At 39.1% G+C, this 18,499-nt stretch overlaps 1 protein-coding gene across 2 annotated transcripts in view; it reads left to right on the forward strand.

Annotated features, from left to right (window-relative positions):
• The window catches only part of TRPM3 (transient receptor potential cation channel subfamily M member 3), a 550,216-nt gene that overhangs the window by 485,610 nt on the left and 46,107 nt on the right, over positions 1-18,499 (forward strand). Inside the window, exons 13-18 of one of the 2 annotated variants that reach the window (XM_061628153.1) lie at positions 3,219-3,254; positions 3,420-3,560; positions 4,564-4,593; positions 6,176-6,465; positions 9,247-9,475; positions 9,903-10,070. In XM_061628153.1, the coding sequence (XP_061484137.1) occupies positions 3,219-3,254; positions 3,420-3,560; positions 4,564-4,593; positions 6,176-6,465; positions 9,247-9,475; positions 9,903-10,070 (894 nt within the window). The remainder of the gene's footprint in view (positions 1-3,218; positions 3,255-3,419; positions 3,561-4,563; positions 4,594-6,175; positions 6,466-9,246; positions 9,476-9,902; positions 10,071-18,499) is intronic. The other variant, XM_061628145.1, reaches the window with a different exon arrangement.

The following is an 18,499-nucleotide window of genomic DNA, read 5'->3' on the forward strand; positions in this document are numbered from 1 at the left end:
AAAAAGAGGAAGGCCAAACAAGAAATGGATTGATTCCATAAAGGAAGCCACAGACCTGAACTTACAAGATCTGAACAGGGTGGTTCATGACAGATGCTGTTGGAGGTTGTTGATTCATAGGGTCACCATAAGTTGTAATTGACTTGAAGGCACATAACAACAACAGCCTACAGTGGCCCAGTTAAAGTCCTGATCTCAGTCCCATTGAGAATCAATCCATGGCTCTCTTTGAAAATTGCGGTCCACAAGTGACATCCAATCTGCCAAGAAGAATGGGCCAAAATCCCTCCGACACTGTGTGCAAAGCTGGTACATACCTACCCCAAAAGACTTAAAGCTGTTATTGCAGCAACAAGTGGCTCTACCAAATATTAATGTGTGGGGGTTGAATATTTATGCAAGCAACAGGTTTCAGTTTATGTTTCTTACAAACATTTCCCAACATAAAACCAATGTCACCTTACAATAATTGATTTGAAGTTTCAGTGTTTCAAAATAAAATATCATACAGAATGAAATTACAACATACCTTTTGTAATTCAGTAATATGAGAGCATTGGTCAGGGGTCTGATTACTTTTGCAAGGCACTGTACCTAGTTATTTTTTTAGTATATATAGTATTTTTCTGGATATCCATATTATTACTCTGCAAAAGGCTACTTTATTATTTAAAAATACTATGGGTTTTCCCAGACCGCATCAGCATAACCCTGACTTTATTCTCGTCTCCCTACTAGCACTAACTCCAATCCAACATCAGATCCTGGCCTAATAAAATTCTAGGGGCTAGAGACTGTGGGTAGCCTTGTTGCATTTTTTTCAAAAGGGACAGATGCACATTATCATTTGAGAAGGCACAACATTAAAAGAACTCAATAAAAAGGGACCTCAGTATATAGTGGTTTGGAGGAGCAAAGACTAGCCTTGCCAGTATTTGACACTTAAAAAAAACAACTAAGCTTGATGAGTGATATAAATTAGCGTTCCCACACAGTCCATGAATTCTAGCTTTATCTGTTGTATGATGTACACCTTTCCAGTATGGGAAAGAATGGTTGTTTGCCCTTTAGACCCCCTCAGCTTACTTATGAAAGGCAGTCTGTCTCATATATGAATATCGGTGGCCTCTAGTTATTAAGCAGGGAAAGCAGTTGATCTATAATGATTACTCTTGCCACATTGATGTTTTAATGATCACTCAAACTAACAAAAGGAAAGTAATTGGGAGTTTGGTGGGTGAATAGTGCCCTCTAATGTTCTTATAATAAACATTCCAAGATTCTTAGCTCTTTGTCTCTTGTTATGGACATGATTTAGGAGGTAGATATTTTCCTGTTGCTTGGTTCCAATACTCTGTCTATGGGTTATGCATATATTAATATTTTAGTGTCTCTGTTGCAGTTTCTGGATTTCTATCATTTTAGTGCTGAGCATGTTAATTTAGAAGGTGTACTTAGGACTTTAGCCTTAGAAGTATCAACAAAATGAAATAATACTTTAAAGGGCCATTTTAAAAAATGCTGCTATTTTTTTTTAAATCATAATAAAGCTCAACAATCCTTCTTGCAACCCCAGTCCAAACTTGTTCAGAACTGTATGTGCCTGAGCAGATCTCAGTGTAACAGATCAAATGCCAGAAGAGATATACTTTCACTGGTTGATCAGGCATTATTAGAACTGCCTTGCATGCCCTCTAGTCTGAAAAGGCTAGGGCTGATTCTCACTTTACATTTCATACTAGTGTATGGATACCTGAGTAAATATCCATGGGTCTAAAGAAAGGACAGAAGTAAAATTTGGTGAGTATCTTTTTAAGATACCAGAATCAGAAGCTGATCACCTTTTCCTACTTTTTAAATTGGAGACACATTCCAGATTTACAAATGTGCTCCCCTCATGCTTGACAAGAAATTCCTGGTATCCATATCTAATACTAAATATGTAGTGAGAACTGGTCCTGAGAGTTGCCTCAGTTCATCATGAAAATCCTAGACAGGTGTTGGAATGCATGAGTGAAGAAAATAGTCCAAAAGTGGCATTTTGTATTTGTGAGGCACATATAGCCCTTTGCATTGACACTGTAAAATGGTCAAACTATTTACTGAAGCATATTTATTGAAAAGAAGACAAATGCAGGGGACATGAGTGTTCATTGGTGTTTTTTTCTTTGCATTTCAACAATAAAATAAAATAAAATAAACAATAAAATAAACAATAAAATAAACAATAAAATAAACAATAAAATAAAATAAAATAAAATAAAAAATAAAATAAAATAAAAGCATATCTAGTTTGATACTAGGAGAATTCAAAGTCATGGAGTAAGATCTCAGAAGTGACCTGCAAAATAAATTCATTGTTGGCTCATTCAGAGCAACGTTATGATTCACTTTTGCACTGTGGTAGCTTGTGTAGAAATGTATCTATTTTTAACATGATTTAAAGGAATTATTATTTAGAGTGGAGAATGTTGAAATGTTCAAATGAGAATCTTATTTGGGGAAGAAATAACAGCTTAGGTGTTTGTCTTTGAAAAATCAAATTACAACCACAGACCCATTTGGTGCCTACCTCAGTTTTCTTACTATGTCTTCCATGGCATATACTTATTATTTTCTTTGCTATGCAATAAACAGCCAAAAGTTCAACTGAAACTCCTATACACAGTGGGCATCTTTTGAAAGACACTAACGTTTTTCACTTTTGGTTGCTAGTAATGTGAATGAAAACATTCCCTACCCCCTAGAAAACAAAAATTGAGGCTGTATTTAGGGAACAATTAAAGGTACCTTGTGAATCTTGATTTGCAGGCTCCTGAGCACTCATGTATTCAGGAAAAGAGTTTTAAATGTGTGTTTAAAGTGTTGAGTTGGTATATATGCTACAGCATTTTTCTGGTCTCAGGTTTAAATCTAGGGAAATGGCCTGACAGAGGCTGACAGACACATAGCCCAAGGAGGTTGCCAAAGTACACACACATGCAACACGAGAGGGATTGTTGTAGGCTGGCCCAGGTTGCATGCCACAGCCAAAGTCCAGCAGGTGTGTAGACAGTCTTCCGGTAAATGCTTTGCCCTCATGCTTTTTTTTGTTCTGCAGTGGTGTTTCCTGTTTTCCTTCTCAGAAGAACCTGAATCCTGTGTTCTGAAGCTTATTATCTTCTGTTACTGCTACTTTTTTATGCATCTTCTTATTTAATTTATGTCTTCTTTCCAAGCGTGAATATCCAGGTTTCGGTTGGATCTATTTTAAGGTGAATTAATTAACCAGCATAATATTACTTTATTATGTTTTCTTAACATTTTATTTCATTTTAAAACTCTCATAGTTATAGAAAACTCTGGGTAATAGACATAATAATCAACTTTATCTTTTTCTCTCCCTGTTTTGTGTCTTTTTATTCCAATTGAAAAAATAGGGTAATCTACCTCCAGATTATAGGATAAGTCTAATTGATATTGGCCTGGTGATTGAGTACCTGATGGGAGGAGCTTATCGCTGTAATTATACTCGAAAACGCTTCCGAACCCTCTATCACAACTTATTTGGCCCTAAGAGAGTAAGGATTGTTATTTTTTAAAGAAAAACAAAACTTGTTTCCTAAGTGGTTGGGATGAGAGGGCAATTAACCATGTTTGCTGCAAGGCAAATAGTGAGCAGACAGGGGTGGGGAAGCTTTTACAGCCCAAGAGCCACATGCCAGTAGTGCAAGGGGACAGACGCCAAAGGAGGCAGAGCAACAGATGTGATTTTTATGTTTGTACGGTAGGCTAGTTTCTTCACACTCACACACATGCTCTCTATCCTCCATCCAGCCAAGCAAGAGACATTATCAGAGTTCAAGGACACATGCCAGCCAGGCAAAAACACTCAAGGAGAGTATAAAGTATGGCTGGGGGTGGTGGTTCAGGAGGGTGTATGGCCTCGGGAGAGTTCTGAGGGCCAGACAGAGAGACCTGAAGGACCACATTGATCTGCTGGGACTGAGATTCCACATCCCTGGTTTAGAGCATAGCTGGGGCTATATCTGGTGACCTGATTCCAATCACATCTGTCTACAAAAGCTCAATTACAACCTCACAGTAGTCCCAAACAAACCCAGGCAGCAAATGTTTTATGCCTGTGCATTTAAAAGAAATTGTATTATCTATTTAACCATCTCTTAGCTTTTTGTGCAATGATCCAGATTTTCTATAAAAAAAAAACCTTCAGAAATATGCACACATGGGAAGAGGGATTCTCTTTTAGATCCCATGATATAGGAGAATTGACTTTTTACATACATTACCATTAAACATAATCTAATAACATCTAGGTCTAGAGGCTTTCCTGTATGCTTATATTTTGGGGGTCCAAAATCAGAACAGTGTATGGATGTAGAAGGTTTTTCTGTGTGCTTTACAGTGCAATCCTGTCCATATCTACGCAAAAGTAAGCCCCATGGGATTATGTAGGATTTACTCCCAGGTAAGTGTGTATAGGATTGTTGCCATAATGAAATATATATCTTTATGTACGTATGTATGTATGTAATCACTATTCATTTCTCCTTCTGCCTACAGCCCAAAGCACTGAAACTTCTGGGAATGGAGGTAAGTAGCATGTCATCCATTCTGATGACATTTTGTAAATTTTCACATCAGAACCAAATATATCCATGGCAAACTGTGACTCATGGTGCAGGTACTAGCCAGGATTTAAAGAGCCCCACAACTAATTCCAAGTGCCAAGGGGGCTTTGGGTTTGGGTTTACTTGAATAGTTACCCCTCCCCCGACTCCCACAATACCACAAGAGATATGACCAACTACTTTTAAAACTGCACTTTCCAAAGCAGTTTGTGATGTGGTATAGCAGTCTACTGTTCAACCGAGAAAAGTCATATATTTTATTGAGTATTTCCAAGCCCTCAAGCATGCCTAAAGTAAGTATTTGAATCCTGAACCTGAAAGTGCTCACTTTTTACAATAATTGCCAGCACATCTCCACCTTTCCCCCATCCGGATTGTGGGGGTTCTGAGGCCATTAACTAGGCCATTCCCATACTCCAGATTGATCCTGCAGTTAGTGGGCGGGGGGCTCCCAATCACTTCAGTGGTAGCTTTTTTTTCTGTGCAAACTGAAGATGTGGGGCCTCCAATGAGATCGGAACCATAACAGGGAGCAAAAAGTTAAAGCCCCTTACCCACCTCCCACATACTAGGGGTCCCAATCTGGATCCATTTCCCTAAACTGACAATTCATGCAAAAAAAACCCTCCTGCTGAAAACACTTCCACAAGCTCCCCTTCTTTGCGCTATCTGAGAGGTGCAGTCTGCTGTTCCACCCACATAAGCACATGGAAGCCATGATTACTGTATTCTTCTGCAAAAAACTTAATAGCAAAACCTCAACTTTGTGGCTATGCACAATAGCACAGAACTCCATCTTTCCACAATAGGATGTAATAGTATGAAATGTTGACATGATGAATGTAATCGACTTTCACCTGATTCTAAAGCAAAATATATCATAAAGCACTGAATATAGTTTAAAATATTTTTGTTGGCTTAATTTGGCCACCAAGGTATTTAACAGGGAATTTTTAAAAGAAAAGAAACTAATAGTGTCAGGTTAGGAGAGATGTTAGTAACTCTATCCACAATGTATTTCTTGAAATGCTATATTGTTGTTTTGTGGGCATCTTTCTTAATTATTGTTCAGATATATTAAAGGCTGAGTTTGTACATCTATTTTAGGATGAAGGACATAAGGTAGTAGATAATATTATTGTGAGAAAATGTTATGTGATCAATCTGTCTGAGAGAGTAGTTATATTCAGACAAAGTAAAGGAAGCAAGCTTGTAAGTAATGTGTGGCTATAGCAAGGGAACTAACTTAAACCTGGGTATCCCACAGATCTACAATTTCCAGAGTTCTCTGGGAAGAGGGACTGACTGTTAAACCACTCTGGGAGCTGTAGTCTATGAGGGAAATAGGAGTCTCCTAACAATCCTCAGCACCCTTCACAAACTACCATTCCCAGGGTTCTTTGGGGGAAGCCATGACTGTTTAGAGTGGAATAATAGTGAAATAAAGATACGTTGTGACTGTGGCCTTTAATGTCTTCTAAGAATAACTTCACATGGTTGAAACTGCATTTGGTCTAATTGTATTTCCCCCCCATGTTTAACAGGATGATGTCCCATTGCGGAGGGGAAGAAAAACAACCAAGAAGCGAGAGGAGGAAGTGGATATTGACCTTGATGATCCTGAGATAAACCATTTCCCTTTTCCCTTTCATGAGTTGATGGTGTGGGCTGTGCTAATGAAGCGCCAGAAGATGGCCCTCTTCTTCTGGCAACATGGAGAGGAAGCCATGGCTAAGGCTTTAGTGGCCTGTAAGCTCTGCAAAGCCATGGCCCACGAAGCCTCTGAGAATGACATGGTGGATGACATATCTCAGGAGTTAAATCATAACTCGAGGTTGAATAATTAATGAATTCATTGTTCTATTGGTACTGTGCAGAAACCTGTCAAAATGGCCCCAATTCTTTTAAATAACAGTGTATTAATAGTGACACTGAATGAGAAGCCTTAGAGCACTTGTGTGTAGCTGGTTTTCAGGGGGAAACCTACTTATTTGGAGGCTGCCATTGGCTCAGAGGGCAAGCAGGTAACAGTAGCAAGACAATTGCTAGATGGGAGGTGGAAAACAACCTTACCCTTTCCAGCCTTTTCTGCTGTATCCGCATCTACTGAAGACTTTCTTTTATTCCAGCAGGCTTTTTCACTGAACTCCGATTTCAACATTTTAACTCATTTTTAGTTCCACTGTATTGTCTCCTGCAAATTGCTGAGCAGTATTTAAGCAATATATAAATTGTTGAAACAAAATATAAATGATAATATAAATAGAAGGGGAGTCTGTTTCAGGAGCCAGAAGGTTTGGCTAGCTAGCCCTACCCATGAAGAGCAAGAACTCTGCCATAATAGTAGCTGGTTTCCAGGGGAAAAGCTATTTATCTGGAGGGAACTGGTTGCTGCCAATGATCCAGCCCAATCGTCCCTTTGGGTCAATCCTTTGGAGAGTGGGAGAGCAGTCCTCCTGGGTAACTGGTTGTGGGTTAACTTGCTCCAATGTGAAAACCTGGAGCAGCCAGGGGTGAGGGATGTGAGTTAACCTGTCTTCCAAGCAAAAGGTGGAATGCTGTGAAGTTGTGTCTGCATGCAGCTCACCGATGCATATCCTGTGTGATTGGTGGGTGGCATTAGAGTTTAGTGTTAGTAGTAGTAGTATCAGCATCAAATCTCCTGCAGCCTATTACTGTAATGTCAGGGTCTTGTAGTAGGGCAGGGAGGGCCAGCAAGTGGGTTGATAAACGAAGCATGCAGGTCTACTTGTTTGCCCTGATGTACAAGAGAGGGATAGTGGCTATAGAGCTGAAGGTGGGTGTGAAAGGTAATGGCTGGGATGGGTGAGACAGTCCTAGGTTAGTCAATCCACATATTTTGTCTGGTTTGCTGTGTAGGTGGGACCTATCACATCTTTTGATGACTGACTTACTGTATTTATTGTACTTCTTTCTGTGTATTAATATATTGTTCACTGCTGCTTTGGGAGCCTTTTGGCCAAAAAGCAGTATATAAATAAACTATAATATAACACTTTCCAAAAGTACCCAGGAATTTCAGTGTACCTTTGGCTAAAGGGGGTTGATAGGGGATTGGCACTAAGACCTTTCTATGTGTCTTTGCTGTTGAATGTGACGTGCAGATGATACAATAAAGCAAGCATTCTGGATTGACCTTATGATATAAATGGGGTGATGGTTTTTCAGGTATCAATGAAAGCCCAGGACTTTATCAAAAACTGTGACCTTTTGTTGTGCTATAGAAAACTCGTACAGTTGCTGAAGCACTGGTATAATGTACCCTTGGTTTCCAAGCCCTAACAAGAGGTGTGTTGTTGCGTATTGTACCATCAAATGGCTGTTCTACATAGTGTACATTACAATAGTCTAACCTTCATCTTTTGAAGATATAAATGGCAATTGTTAAGCAGTCTTGAGATAAAAACAGATGTAGTCTTCTCACAAAATAGTTGTGAAGCTCCTGGCTGTGGACCAACCTGGAGAAGCCACAGGATACTGAATAACACCTATTATGAGCACTGTTAACACGCACATGTACGTACATAAGTAACAAGACCTATGTAGCATTGCCTAGTTATTTTGTTGTTTCTTACATTTATACCCCAACTTTCCTCCAAGGAGCTCAAGGTGGTGTACATGGTTCTCCCCTCCCCATTTTATCATCAAAACAACCCTGTGAGGTAGGTTAGGCTGAGAGACAGTGACTGATCAAAGGTAACCCAGTGAGCTTCATGGCTGAGTGGGGGTTTGAACTCTTGTCTCCCAGGTCATAGTCCAACACTCTAACCATTGCACCACACTGGCTTGTCTCATGAAAAACTCAGTCAGTTCATTCCTATCCAGTCTCCTGTTATGAACAAACACTTGGTGGGCACTTCCAAACTGTTGCTATTTTGGGGTGGGATTCACTCACACCACCGACAAATTCAGGTTATGCAATTAAACCTGATTTGGAGCTCTAGTGCAACAAATGCACTTCCCCAAAAGATCAGACCTTGTAAGAAAGTAAGTGCCAGGAAAATGCATTGGAAAGTGTGGAATAACGCTTGCTTTGATGCAATGTCATCTAACCTCCTCACAAACAAATCAAAATAAATGCTCATTAAATAGCCAATATCCTCTAATCTCCATAAAAAAAAATATCAAAATGAATGCTTAATAAATAGGTAATCTGGAAGGACCTCAAGTCTTCAGACCTTGACTGAATAAAAAAGAGAGCATGCTCTTGAGACTGAATTCCAGACCTCTACTAGTCTGTTAGCAAAGTTTTTAAGATCACAATATACTATACTTCCTTAGTTAAGGATTCCATAGGAAATGTGTGTGGTTTTTTCCAGACAGGTTGGGAAATAGGTTGTTTCAGAGTAAATAGTCAGGGGATTAGCAAGGAGAAGACAAGAGGCAAGTGGGAGCTAGGACTTCTTAGCAAAAGTGAATTAAGAAGCTCAGCTAGAGGTATCTAACCTGCAACCCCAACATTTGAAAGTACAACCAGTATCTTGGTCAAGTGTACTAGAATATGACATGGGCCTTTCAGAAGAAGCTGTAACTAGTCGTTTACATTCCATATAACAGATTGCACAAGCTAACAAATAAATGCCCTGTATTGCAGGGATTTTGGTCAGCTGGCAGTGGAGCTGCTGGACCAATCTTACAAGCAGGATGAGCAGCTGGCAATGAAACTGCTTACCTACGAGCTGAAGAACTGGAGCAACGCCACTTGCCTGCAACTCGCAGTGGCAGCCAAGCATCGAGATTTCATTGCTCACACTTGTAGCCAAATGCTGCTCACAGACATGTGGATGGGCAGACTCCGGATGCGTAAAAATTCAAGTTTAAAGGTCAGGATTGCTTTAAAATCAAATAATAGCTTGAGGCTTAGGGAAAGGTCATGCTGAATTAGTAGTAACTGCTTCGCTAATGTAAAGTGTTGCTGGTGCCATGTCCTATTACTAGGAAAAGAGACACTCTATATTTTTCCATTGCAAACTCCAAAAGAGGGTGTCATTAGAAGGCAAGGCTGGGCTACTAATTTTAAAGATTTCAAGGATGCCAGGACTTTAGGAAGCACCATATGACCAGCTGTTTCTCCTGTCACCCCTGTCATTGCGCACACAATGGGTTAGTGTACTGGGCCCTGGCTGGCCAGTTTAAACCATGCATGCCTCAATGTCAGATTCCTGGCACATGCAGTTTGAAACTAAATGAGCAACTGGCATAACCATAACCTGTTAATTGTGATGATTATTATCATTATTATTGCTTTAGGTAATTCTAGGAATTCTACTTCCTCCTTCAATTCTCAGCTTGGAGTTCAAGAATAAAGATGACATGCCTTACATGTCTCAGGCTCAAGAGATCCATCTTCAAGAGAAAGAGCCAGAGGAACCAGAAAAACCAGTAAAAGAAAAAGAAGAGGAGGACATGGAACTCACAGTAAGCAGAAAAAAATGCTGGAAGTGGTCTGCATAGCCATTATCCTCTTGCTATTGTTACCTCGGTATGTGTTAAGGCAGGGGTCGCCAACCTTTTTTGGGCCCATGGACACAGTTGCAAACTGGAGAAACCATCATGGGCACACACAAACACACACAGCCACATACACCACAACCAGTTCTATTGAATACAATGCAATTCTTCTCTCTAGCCTAATTTCAGCAAGGCTAGGAGACCCTGTGGCTGCCAAGGAGCGCCTCTGTGGGTGTATGTGCACCTGTGGGCACCATTTTGATGACCCCCTGTATTAAAAAGTGCAGTGCTTTTTTAGGGATTGCAATCCACCAAACGCTTCTGGTATCACCTGTTGAAATTCACTATGACTGAGTGTAAGCAGTGTTGAGTGTATTGTGGTGAAGCAGAATTCCGTGAATTGACTGCAATAGTAACTGCAGAATTTCCATTTTTCTTTTGAGGAACAATGAGTAGTTATCTTGTCAAGATGAGTAACCAAGCTCACCAGTTTGTACCACTGGTTATGTCTTGAACACAGTGATACATGAGTATGTTATGATGGTGTATCATGCTTTTGTAAGGGGCACTGTTATTTGGTGATCTGGCACAGATGAATTATGGAAGGAGCAATAGTTGAAGACTGTCCCAAAATATAAGGGTGATTATTTTGCTATTATTACTACAAAGTCTAGGTGAAATGTAACCTTTAGCATAATGAAATACCAAAGAAAGATGCCACAACAATATTTTAGACATTGTGTATCATTTGTTATTCCCAGGGTTAAATCTAAATAAAATTGTTATCAGTTGCAAACTCTGTGTTCTTAAGCAACTGTGTGTTAAACCTGTTTACTGTTACAATGTAGCAAAAACAAGAGCTTATTATTTAATCATTTAAGCAGTTTCTGCAGTTATACTTTTTTTATCATTAATTTTATTCAAATTTTCCAACAAAAAAACAAAACAAAAAAAAACAAATTAAACAATAAAATAAAATGTTGACTTCCGATTTGTCACAGATCAGTTATAGGTCTATGATATATAACAAACCTGTCTCTTAATATATTACAAAATCACTTTCCTCCAGTAGTTATCTTAATTAATCATCAAATCTCATTAACATCACTTTATTCTTTCCGCAAAAAGTGAAAGAGAGGTTTCCACTCCTTGAGAAATTTGCTCCTTCCCTTTAATTTCTTTTTCATCTTCTATTGCTTGTCCATTTGCTTCTTTTCTCATATAATCCTTTATTTCTTTCAACTCCTGTTTCACTTTACCAAATTCAGCTGCCATCTCTTGTCTACTCTGTCCCAGTTCTTGTTTCGTTATCTTAATCTCATCCATTATCTTCTGAAACATATCCAGAGGGGAAAACCCTTCCAGGGGTACATCCATGGTCTCTGCCACTTCTTTGATTGTCATTCTTAAAGCCGAAAAAAAAAAAACCCTTCAAATTTCCAATATAGTGTTGATGTGTGAGCGTTGTTGCGTGACAGCACACGTTACTTTGGAGTTAAGTTGAGCAAGAAACTTCACAGAGGCTTGAGAAAGTTTTAAGAGTCTTTACTAAGACATTACGGCCAAAGGCATAATTCCCCCCTTCTTCCCCCTTGTTCCCTCTGCAAAAGCAAAAGTAAGAAAAAACACAGACAGCACTCTAACATCAACAGTTAGAGTCTTTTCCCAAGCTGTTATCTACAGTTACCATGACAACTACTGGCCTTGGATGTCTGCTCTCTCAGGCCAGGCACAGCAGATAAGGCTGCTTCTCCAAACACTTCTTGTAACTTTCCAGACTTGATGGAAAAACACTCACTGACAGTACAGTACAATGGTCAACATATAGCCACAATTCCCAAGCAAAGAGTAATTTGCTTCTTTTTCCAGCAATAAGGGAGTTAATATTCCAGGCCTGTTGACATCTGGCCAGCACAGTTCTTATCTCCCGCACATCCAAGAATGCAAAACAAATTTGGTTCACAGCGCCGAACAATTAGTAACATACACAAACAGCAGATTCGTCTAAAGAAAGTAGTCCAAGAAAAAGTAGTCCCAGACATATATCAATCAAATAATCATCTAAATCAGATTTTCTCTTCGGATAAATTGCCCCTCATCCGTTTTAATCTTTATAGATTCCAAATTCAGGCCTGCTTTTTGCCATAAAAAATAAGATAAGCTTTTTAAATTTTCTTTCCTCCTCCTTAATTCCTTGTATAAAAGAGAGAAGTGTAACTCACCCAGGTATCTTAATTGCTGATTCTAAAACAAATCTCTTTTACTGTAGTAATTTAAGCCAAATGATAAGATTAGACAGAAAGAAGCTCGCCCGTTGTGGATCGTTTAAAAGAAAAAATGACTCGCTTTTTTTCAGTCCAGCTTGCTGGAAGTCCTAACTCCGTCCTCGGCTGCTAGGTATGCCTTCCTTTCCCAGGGAATTCCTGATCAATTCCAGCCACCGACAGCTCAACGAAGTTTCTGTGGATAATCTATTCGGTTCACCCTTGCCTGGGAGAACATTTACACCAGTCAAAGTTCCCTTTTGACTGATTTTAAACTGAAAAAAGCTTCCTCTGAGACAGAGCTCTCTCAGAGGCAGCCACAGGCGGAGCAATCTTCCGGGAAGTCCTTGCAGTTATACTTATTAAGCATACAATTCCTTATATTTTTTTTATTCTTTGGATTTCTTGTCCACTCCATCTCAAGGACTCAGATACAAGCTAAAAATAACTCAATAAAATTAAGCATAAGTAATATATGGTAATATTATTGGCCATTAAGTGTTTTACTAAGGGCATCAAAAAATCCACTCAGATTTAAGGGACTTGGCACACTTTGGGGAAATACTGTGTAAGTCTCTATGAAGTTTTATCAAATAAATTAAACTGACGATGGTGATCTACAGTGGCAAAAAAAGTTTGTGAACCCTAACAATAATTAGGAAATTCCATAGTTTTACCATGATTGCCTTTGTGAATCAAAACCAGTCCTTTCCTAAACATCCAATAGGGTTTATCTTAACTAATTCCATGTCTTGTGAAATAAAATAATGTGTAAATTAGGAAACAATTAGTACATAAGAGTCAGGATAGGTGCAAAAGTAAGTGAACCCCTGGTTGCATCAGCTCAATTAAAGGGAATAACACAAATCAGGTGCTCAAGTAATTAGGTAGGTCTGCAGGAGTGAGTTGGGAGGCCCTACCCTATAAAAGGGTCAGAAACTTCGTAAGTTTGGTTTTTACCATACAGTTATGTGGAAACACATCATGCCACTATCAAAAGACATATTTGAGGACCTCAGAAAAGCAGTTATTGCTGCTAATCAGTCTTGAAAGGGTTATAAAACAATTTCTAAGGATTAAGGCTTCATCAGTCCACTGTCAGACAGCTAGTCTACAAATGCAGAAGGTTCAAGATCACAGTCACTCTACCCAGGAGCAGTCTTCTTACCAAAACCTCTCCAAAAACAAACAAGCGCATCACCCAAGAAGTCACAAAGAACCCCAGAGTAACATCCCAGGATCCGGAGGCCATTTTTGCTTTGGCTAACGTGAGTGTTCATGACTCAACAATCAAGAAAAGACTGGACAAGAATGGCATTCATGGGAGGATAACCAGGAGGCAACCATTGCTCTATAAAAAGAACTATGCTGCACGTCTGAAGTTACAGTGGCAAGAAAAAGTTTGTGAACCCCTTAGGACTGTCACATATTTCCAACCTAAAATGTTAATAGATCTTAATCTAACCCCATAATCCTAGATAAAGAACAACAAGTAACCAGATTAAACAAATGACACACAAACATGATGCATTTTCAACACTTATGTTTCCAAAATGATTCAATAGTCAATATATATATGTGAAAAAGTATGTGAATCTTTAGGGCTTCCTTGCATGAACAGCTCACTTCAGATCCTGCCTCAACATTTCAATGGGGTTTAGGTCTCGACTTTGAGTAGGCCATTCTAAAACACGGAACTGTTTCTTCTGCACCCATTCTTTGGTAGATCTGCTTGTATGTTTAGGATAATTGTCATGTTGCATGAGCCACTTTCGGTTCACCTTCAGCTCTCAGACAGTGGCCTGACAGTTTCCTCTAGAATCTTCTGATACACTGCAGAATTCATGGTTGTGTCAATATTGGCAAACTGTCCAGGTCCTAAGGCAGCAAAGCAGGCCCAAGCCATCACATTCACGCCACCATGCTTGACAATTGGGATAAGGTTCTTCTGTTTGAACTCAGTGTTTGTTCACCATATGCTGCATACAATATTATGCAATAGCTTATTCTGTTATCTTTAGTGGGTGTCACTTGTGTATTTGATTTCCTCCCTAATTTTTATTTGCTTGTTAGAAGTGCACATTATACAACTGCTTATGATGGCAAACACTTTTAACATAAATGAGAAGTTCCTTGGAGACGTGAGACTTTGCCATGATAATTTTTAAATGAATGTATTGTATACAAAATAGAGAATCAAACCACTTAAAGCCTGACCATTAATAGCCCCCTGGGGTCCTGCTGGCATAAGACTTCACAAGCATCATTTATATTATGAAAGCTACTGACTGGTCTCATAGTGACTATCATAACTTTAGACACAAATATATTTTATTTTATTTTTAAAAAAGGATTTTCTTTATTAAATTTTATTTAAAATGAGGCTGTTTTCTAGAGGCCCTCAGCAAGAGCTGCCCTCAAGATCTTATCTGCGGGCAAGCAGAAGGCTGTGCCTACAAGACTCAAAATTCAGGGAAGCAGAAGAGCCTAGGCACAAGATCAGCCTACAGGACCCCTGTACAGGCAAGACCCTGGACACTGTAAAAAGAGGAAAAGATTAAAAGCCAGCATAAAATTAACAGTTGCTTTCCTCTGAAATGAGCTTGTTCTGCTTTAATTCAGAGCTTGGAAAAGTTACTTTTTTTTAACTACACCCATCAGCCCCAGCCATCATGGCCACTGGATTGGGCTGATGGGAGTTGTAGTTCAAAAAAGTAACTTTTCCACGCTCTGTTTTAATTGTAGTTAATTATTGCTGGCTTCTGATCAGTGAATGAAGTTCTTATTCAAATCCAATACTCACAGCTTGTTTCATGGGGCTACAGTGTTGTAGTGAACAGCAATTGCCCTCTTTCTGTGATGCCCGCTTTCCACTCCTTTTTTCCAGTACTATGTTTTCCTCTAAAGACTTCCTGGCTGATAATACAGCAGCACATGGTGCTGAACTGTATTGTCTTGTGTGTGTGTACTTTTAGAGAAATATCCTGGCTCTCCCTTCTCCACATCCGATAGTGGCCTTTGCCTGTGTTTTTTCCCCTCTACCCTCTTACATACAGTACTTATATCTATGAGGATTCTGTGTGTGTGCAATCACATTTTATGCAGTCAGCAGCTGACTCAAGTGACCTCAAGGAGCCTTCAGTTCCAGGAAGCATAATACTGATTTTATCTGATGTTGTGAATTTACTATTTCAGTGCTTACAAGTGTGTAAATTCTGTTCACATGCTAAAATGAACATAAAAATCCACACACCTCAGAAGAACAAGGGGCCATTGTACATTCTTGGAAGAAAAAGGATGGAGAGGAGAAGGAAACAAATGTGCTGGTCAATTAGTCTGAGAGCCAGGCTGGCTGTAAAAGAACAACAGCATAGCCTAAGAAGCAGAATAAACTGATAAGTAGGAAGTTGTAGTGGATGGAAGGCACATAAAGCATTTCAGTTCATTGGGACCTACTGCCATGCTGCATGTAGCCTCACTCATATCCATGGGGTCATTATACCTGCAACCTACTACAGTGACAGGCAGTCCTCCCACATATACATACAGAGTTTTCCCCAAAGATAAGTGCTTTACACATTCTTGCATGACTCATGATGAGTCACAGTTAAGTTGTAGATGAACAATCAGAAACTGCCTACCTATATATCAGCCTCCTGGCACACTATCTCCCCTTTCCATCCCTTCAATCTTCTCTCAAAGAGAGCTATTTTTTGCCCATTGCAAACCATTTGCTGTTTTAGATTCTTTCTGCAGTATTTATTTATAAAGATATTTGTATGCTGCTATTTCGTTGAAAACATCAAAGTGGTTTACAACATGTTAAAAACAACAACAACCAGTGATTGTGAATAGTAAGAATATTCTGAACTTACTATCGTGAAAGGAACATTCATGGTTCTTAAGTTAAGCTAGTAGTCTAAACTTCAGCAGTTTTACAATTATTCTTCATTTTGTGATTGTGGGTAGAGGTTTGTGCTCAGTGGTCTGTCGTTATTTCAGGGTAGTTATAGCATGAAAAACATTATCAAGAAGGAAGGAGAAGTAGGAAATAAAGCAGGAGCTGAGAATAGGGCCAAAGCAACATTCATCCATACATCTCCAACTGAGTTAGGGTTTTTTAAGTAACGAATTTAATTAATTTTCTATAATAATAATAAAAGTTCCAGCCATTGCAGCATTTCAAACATTATGTTCAATTCTGTTTCCATCAGGGAAGGTCCTAGGATGAATAGCCACCAGGGCAAGGAGCACTTTCAACACCTCTCACCTAGTCAGTTTTGCAGAGTTGCCAAGTTGTGTGGCTTGTGCAAGATTGCAAAACCTAGTAATAGAAGGGCTATAGTTCAGTGGTAGAGCATCTACTTTGCATGCAGATGGCCCTTGGTTCATTCCCTGGCATTTCCAGAGAAGGCTGGAAGGATATTCCTGTCTGAAAAGACACTGCCAGTCAGTGTAGACAATACTGAGGTAGATGGATCAATTGTCAGACTCAGTTTAAGGCAGTTTTCTATGTTGCTATCTTTTATGTAACAGACCATACTACTCCTAGGCTTTCCCAGCAATGTTCATGAACAGGGCTCAAAGCTACCTGTCAACAATTAATAAAAGGTATGACTAAAATAAATTGTCCAGTTTTAAAATTTACTTCTTACAGCTGCCTTACACACCTTTTAAAAATAATGTTTCTACTGTTTATAGTAGTTGCAGTACTTACAGTGCTTGATAATATCATCTCAAAGTAAAGCTATATTCCCCTAATGTTCACTAAAAGAAAGTATATAAACTGGAAATTGAAAAAGAAATATTCATTAAATTAATTTTGTAGTTAGTACCTAAACAACCTGCAGAATATTTGGGGGGAAAGATTAAGCACACTTTTTTTTCACTTTTGCACACAGCAGACCGTGCACTCAGTAAACAACAAGCCACTGAGCTCAGCCCGGTACACCCCTCAGCTTGACCCTCATGGTGAGTGCTCAGCTCAGCCATCTCTAAGGCCAGCCCTGGTTTCCATAAATAAAACCATAATTGTTAAAAGAAAAAGAATTGCTACCTATATTTCCAAAATTATCAGACCGAATCCTTGCTTCTCTAATCCAAACTTCACTATTCTATTCCAGAGCTTTTTAAACTATAAATGATAAGCTATAAACTTTGCTTCCTTCCATTAATGTTGAATACAATTCCTGCAATTATCAATACAATTCTTGCAGTTATCAATAAGTAATAAATCAAATTCTGATCCAGCCTGACTTTTGTTGAAAGACGGGATCATTTCATCATCTCTTGGGAATGTACATTTATAAAATTGTAGATGACAAATAATTCCTCTTTCTCAAGCACACTAAGTCATAAAGTCCTTGTAAGAACAACTTCTTTATTGCAAGTTAGCGGAAAGTAACACATAAATTATGGAATATTGCATGGGTCACCAACCTGGCACCCATGGCCTTCATTGGCGCCCTCAGGAAGGGGCCCCAGACCCTGAACTTTCATTTTAAAATAAATGTAAGTCTTTATCCTAGAGGGTGTTGGAAGTGGGGCAAGAGCAACTCTTGTTTGGGTTCTTTTGTTTGTATTTCAGAAGGAAGATAGAGTTAGGGTCCTCCAGCTGGCTAGGTTTGCCTACCTTTACCTGTGCTATTCTCTACCTAACATTCTTCTATTGTAAATTGATATGCTCAGGGACACTGACCTGCCCCTCCTTCCTTTGTTTTCTTCTTCGACTGTCCGAGAAGAGAGGAGACATCTTTGTCTTTGTTCTCTCTCCTGTGCAAGGCTGGGCATTGCACCTCCAACTTAGTTAGTTAGAACTAGGTATGCCTTTCCTATCTACTGTGTATTTCTAGAAATAAAGTAGCTTTTCTTATTTTACTAAGTCTTAAGTCTCAGTGATCTAAATGCAGGGTAAAAGCCCGGTACTTAGGTAAATACACACACTGGCACACACACAGCTCAGATGCTGAGTATCTCTGCATATTTCCATAACAAAGGGTTATGGCTGCCCAGTAAGCTAAATTGAACTGTGAGTTGTGCCTGAAAGCTAAAATGGCTAAGTACTGTGTGTGATTTACAAAAGAAATCAAAAGGAGATTTTAGGTTAGAGAAAGAAAAGCAGAACAAAAGATA

This window comes from Rhineura floridana, chromosome 1 (genome assembly GCF_030035675.1).
Source record: "Rhineura floridana isolate rRhiFlo1 chromosome 1, rRhiFlo1.hap2, whole genome shotgun sequence".
In the NCBI taxonomy this organism is placed as follows: domain Eukaryota; kingdom Metazoa; phylum Chordata; class Lepidosauria; order Squamata; family Rhineuridae; genus Rhineura; species Rhineura floridana.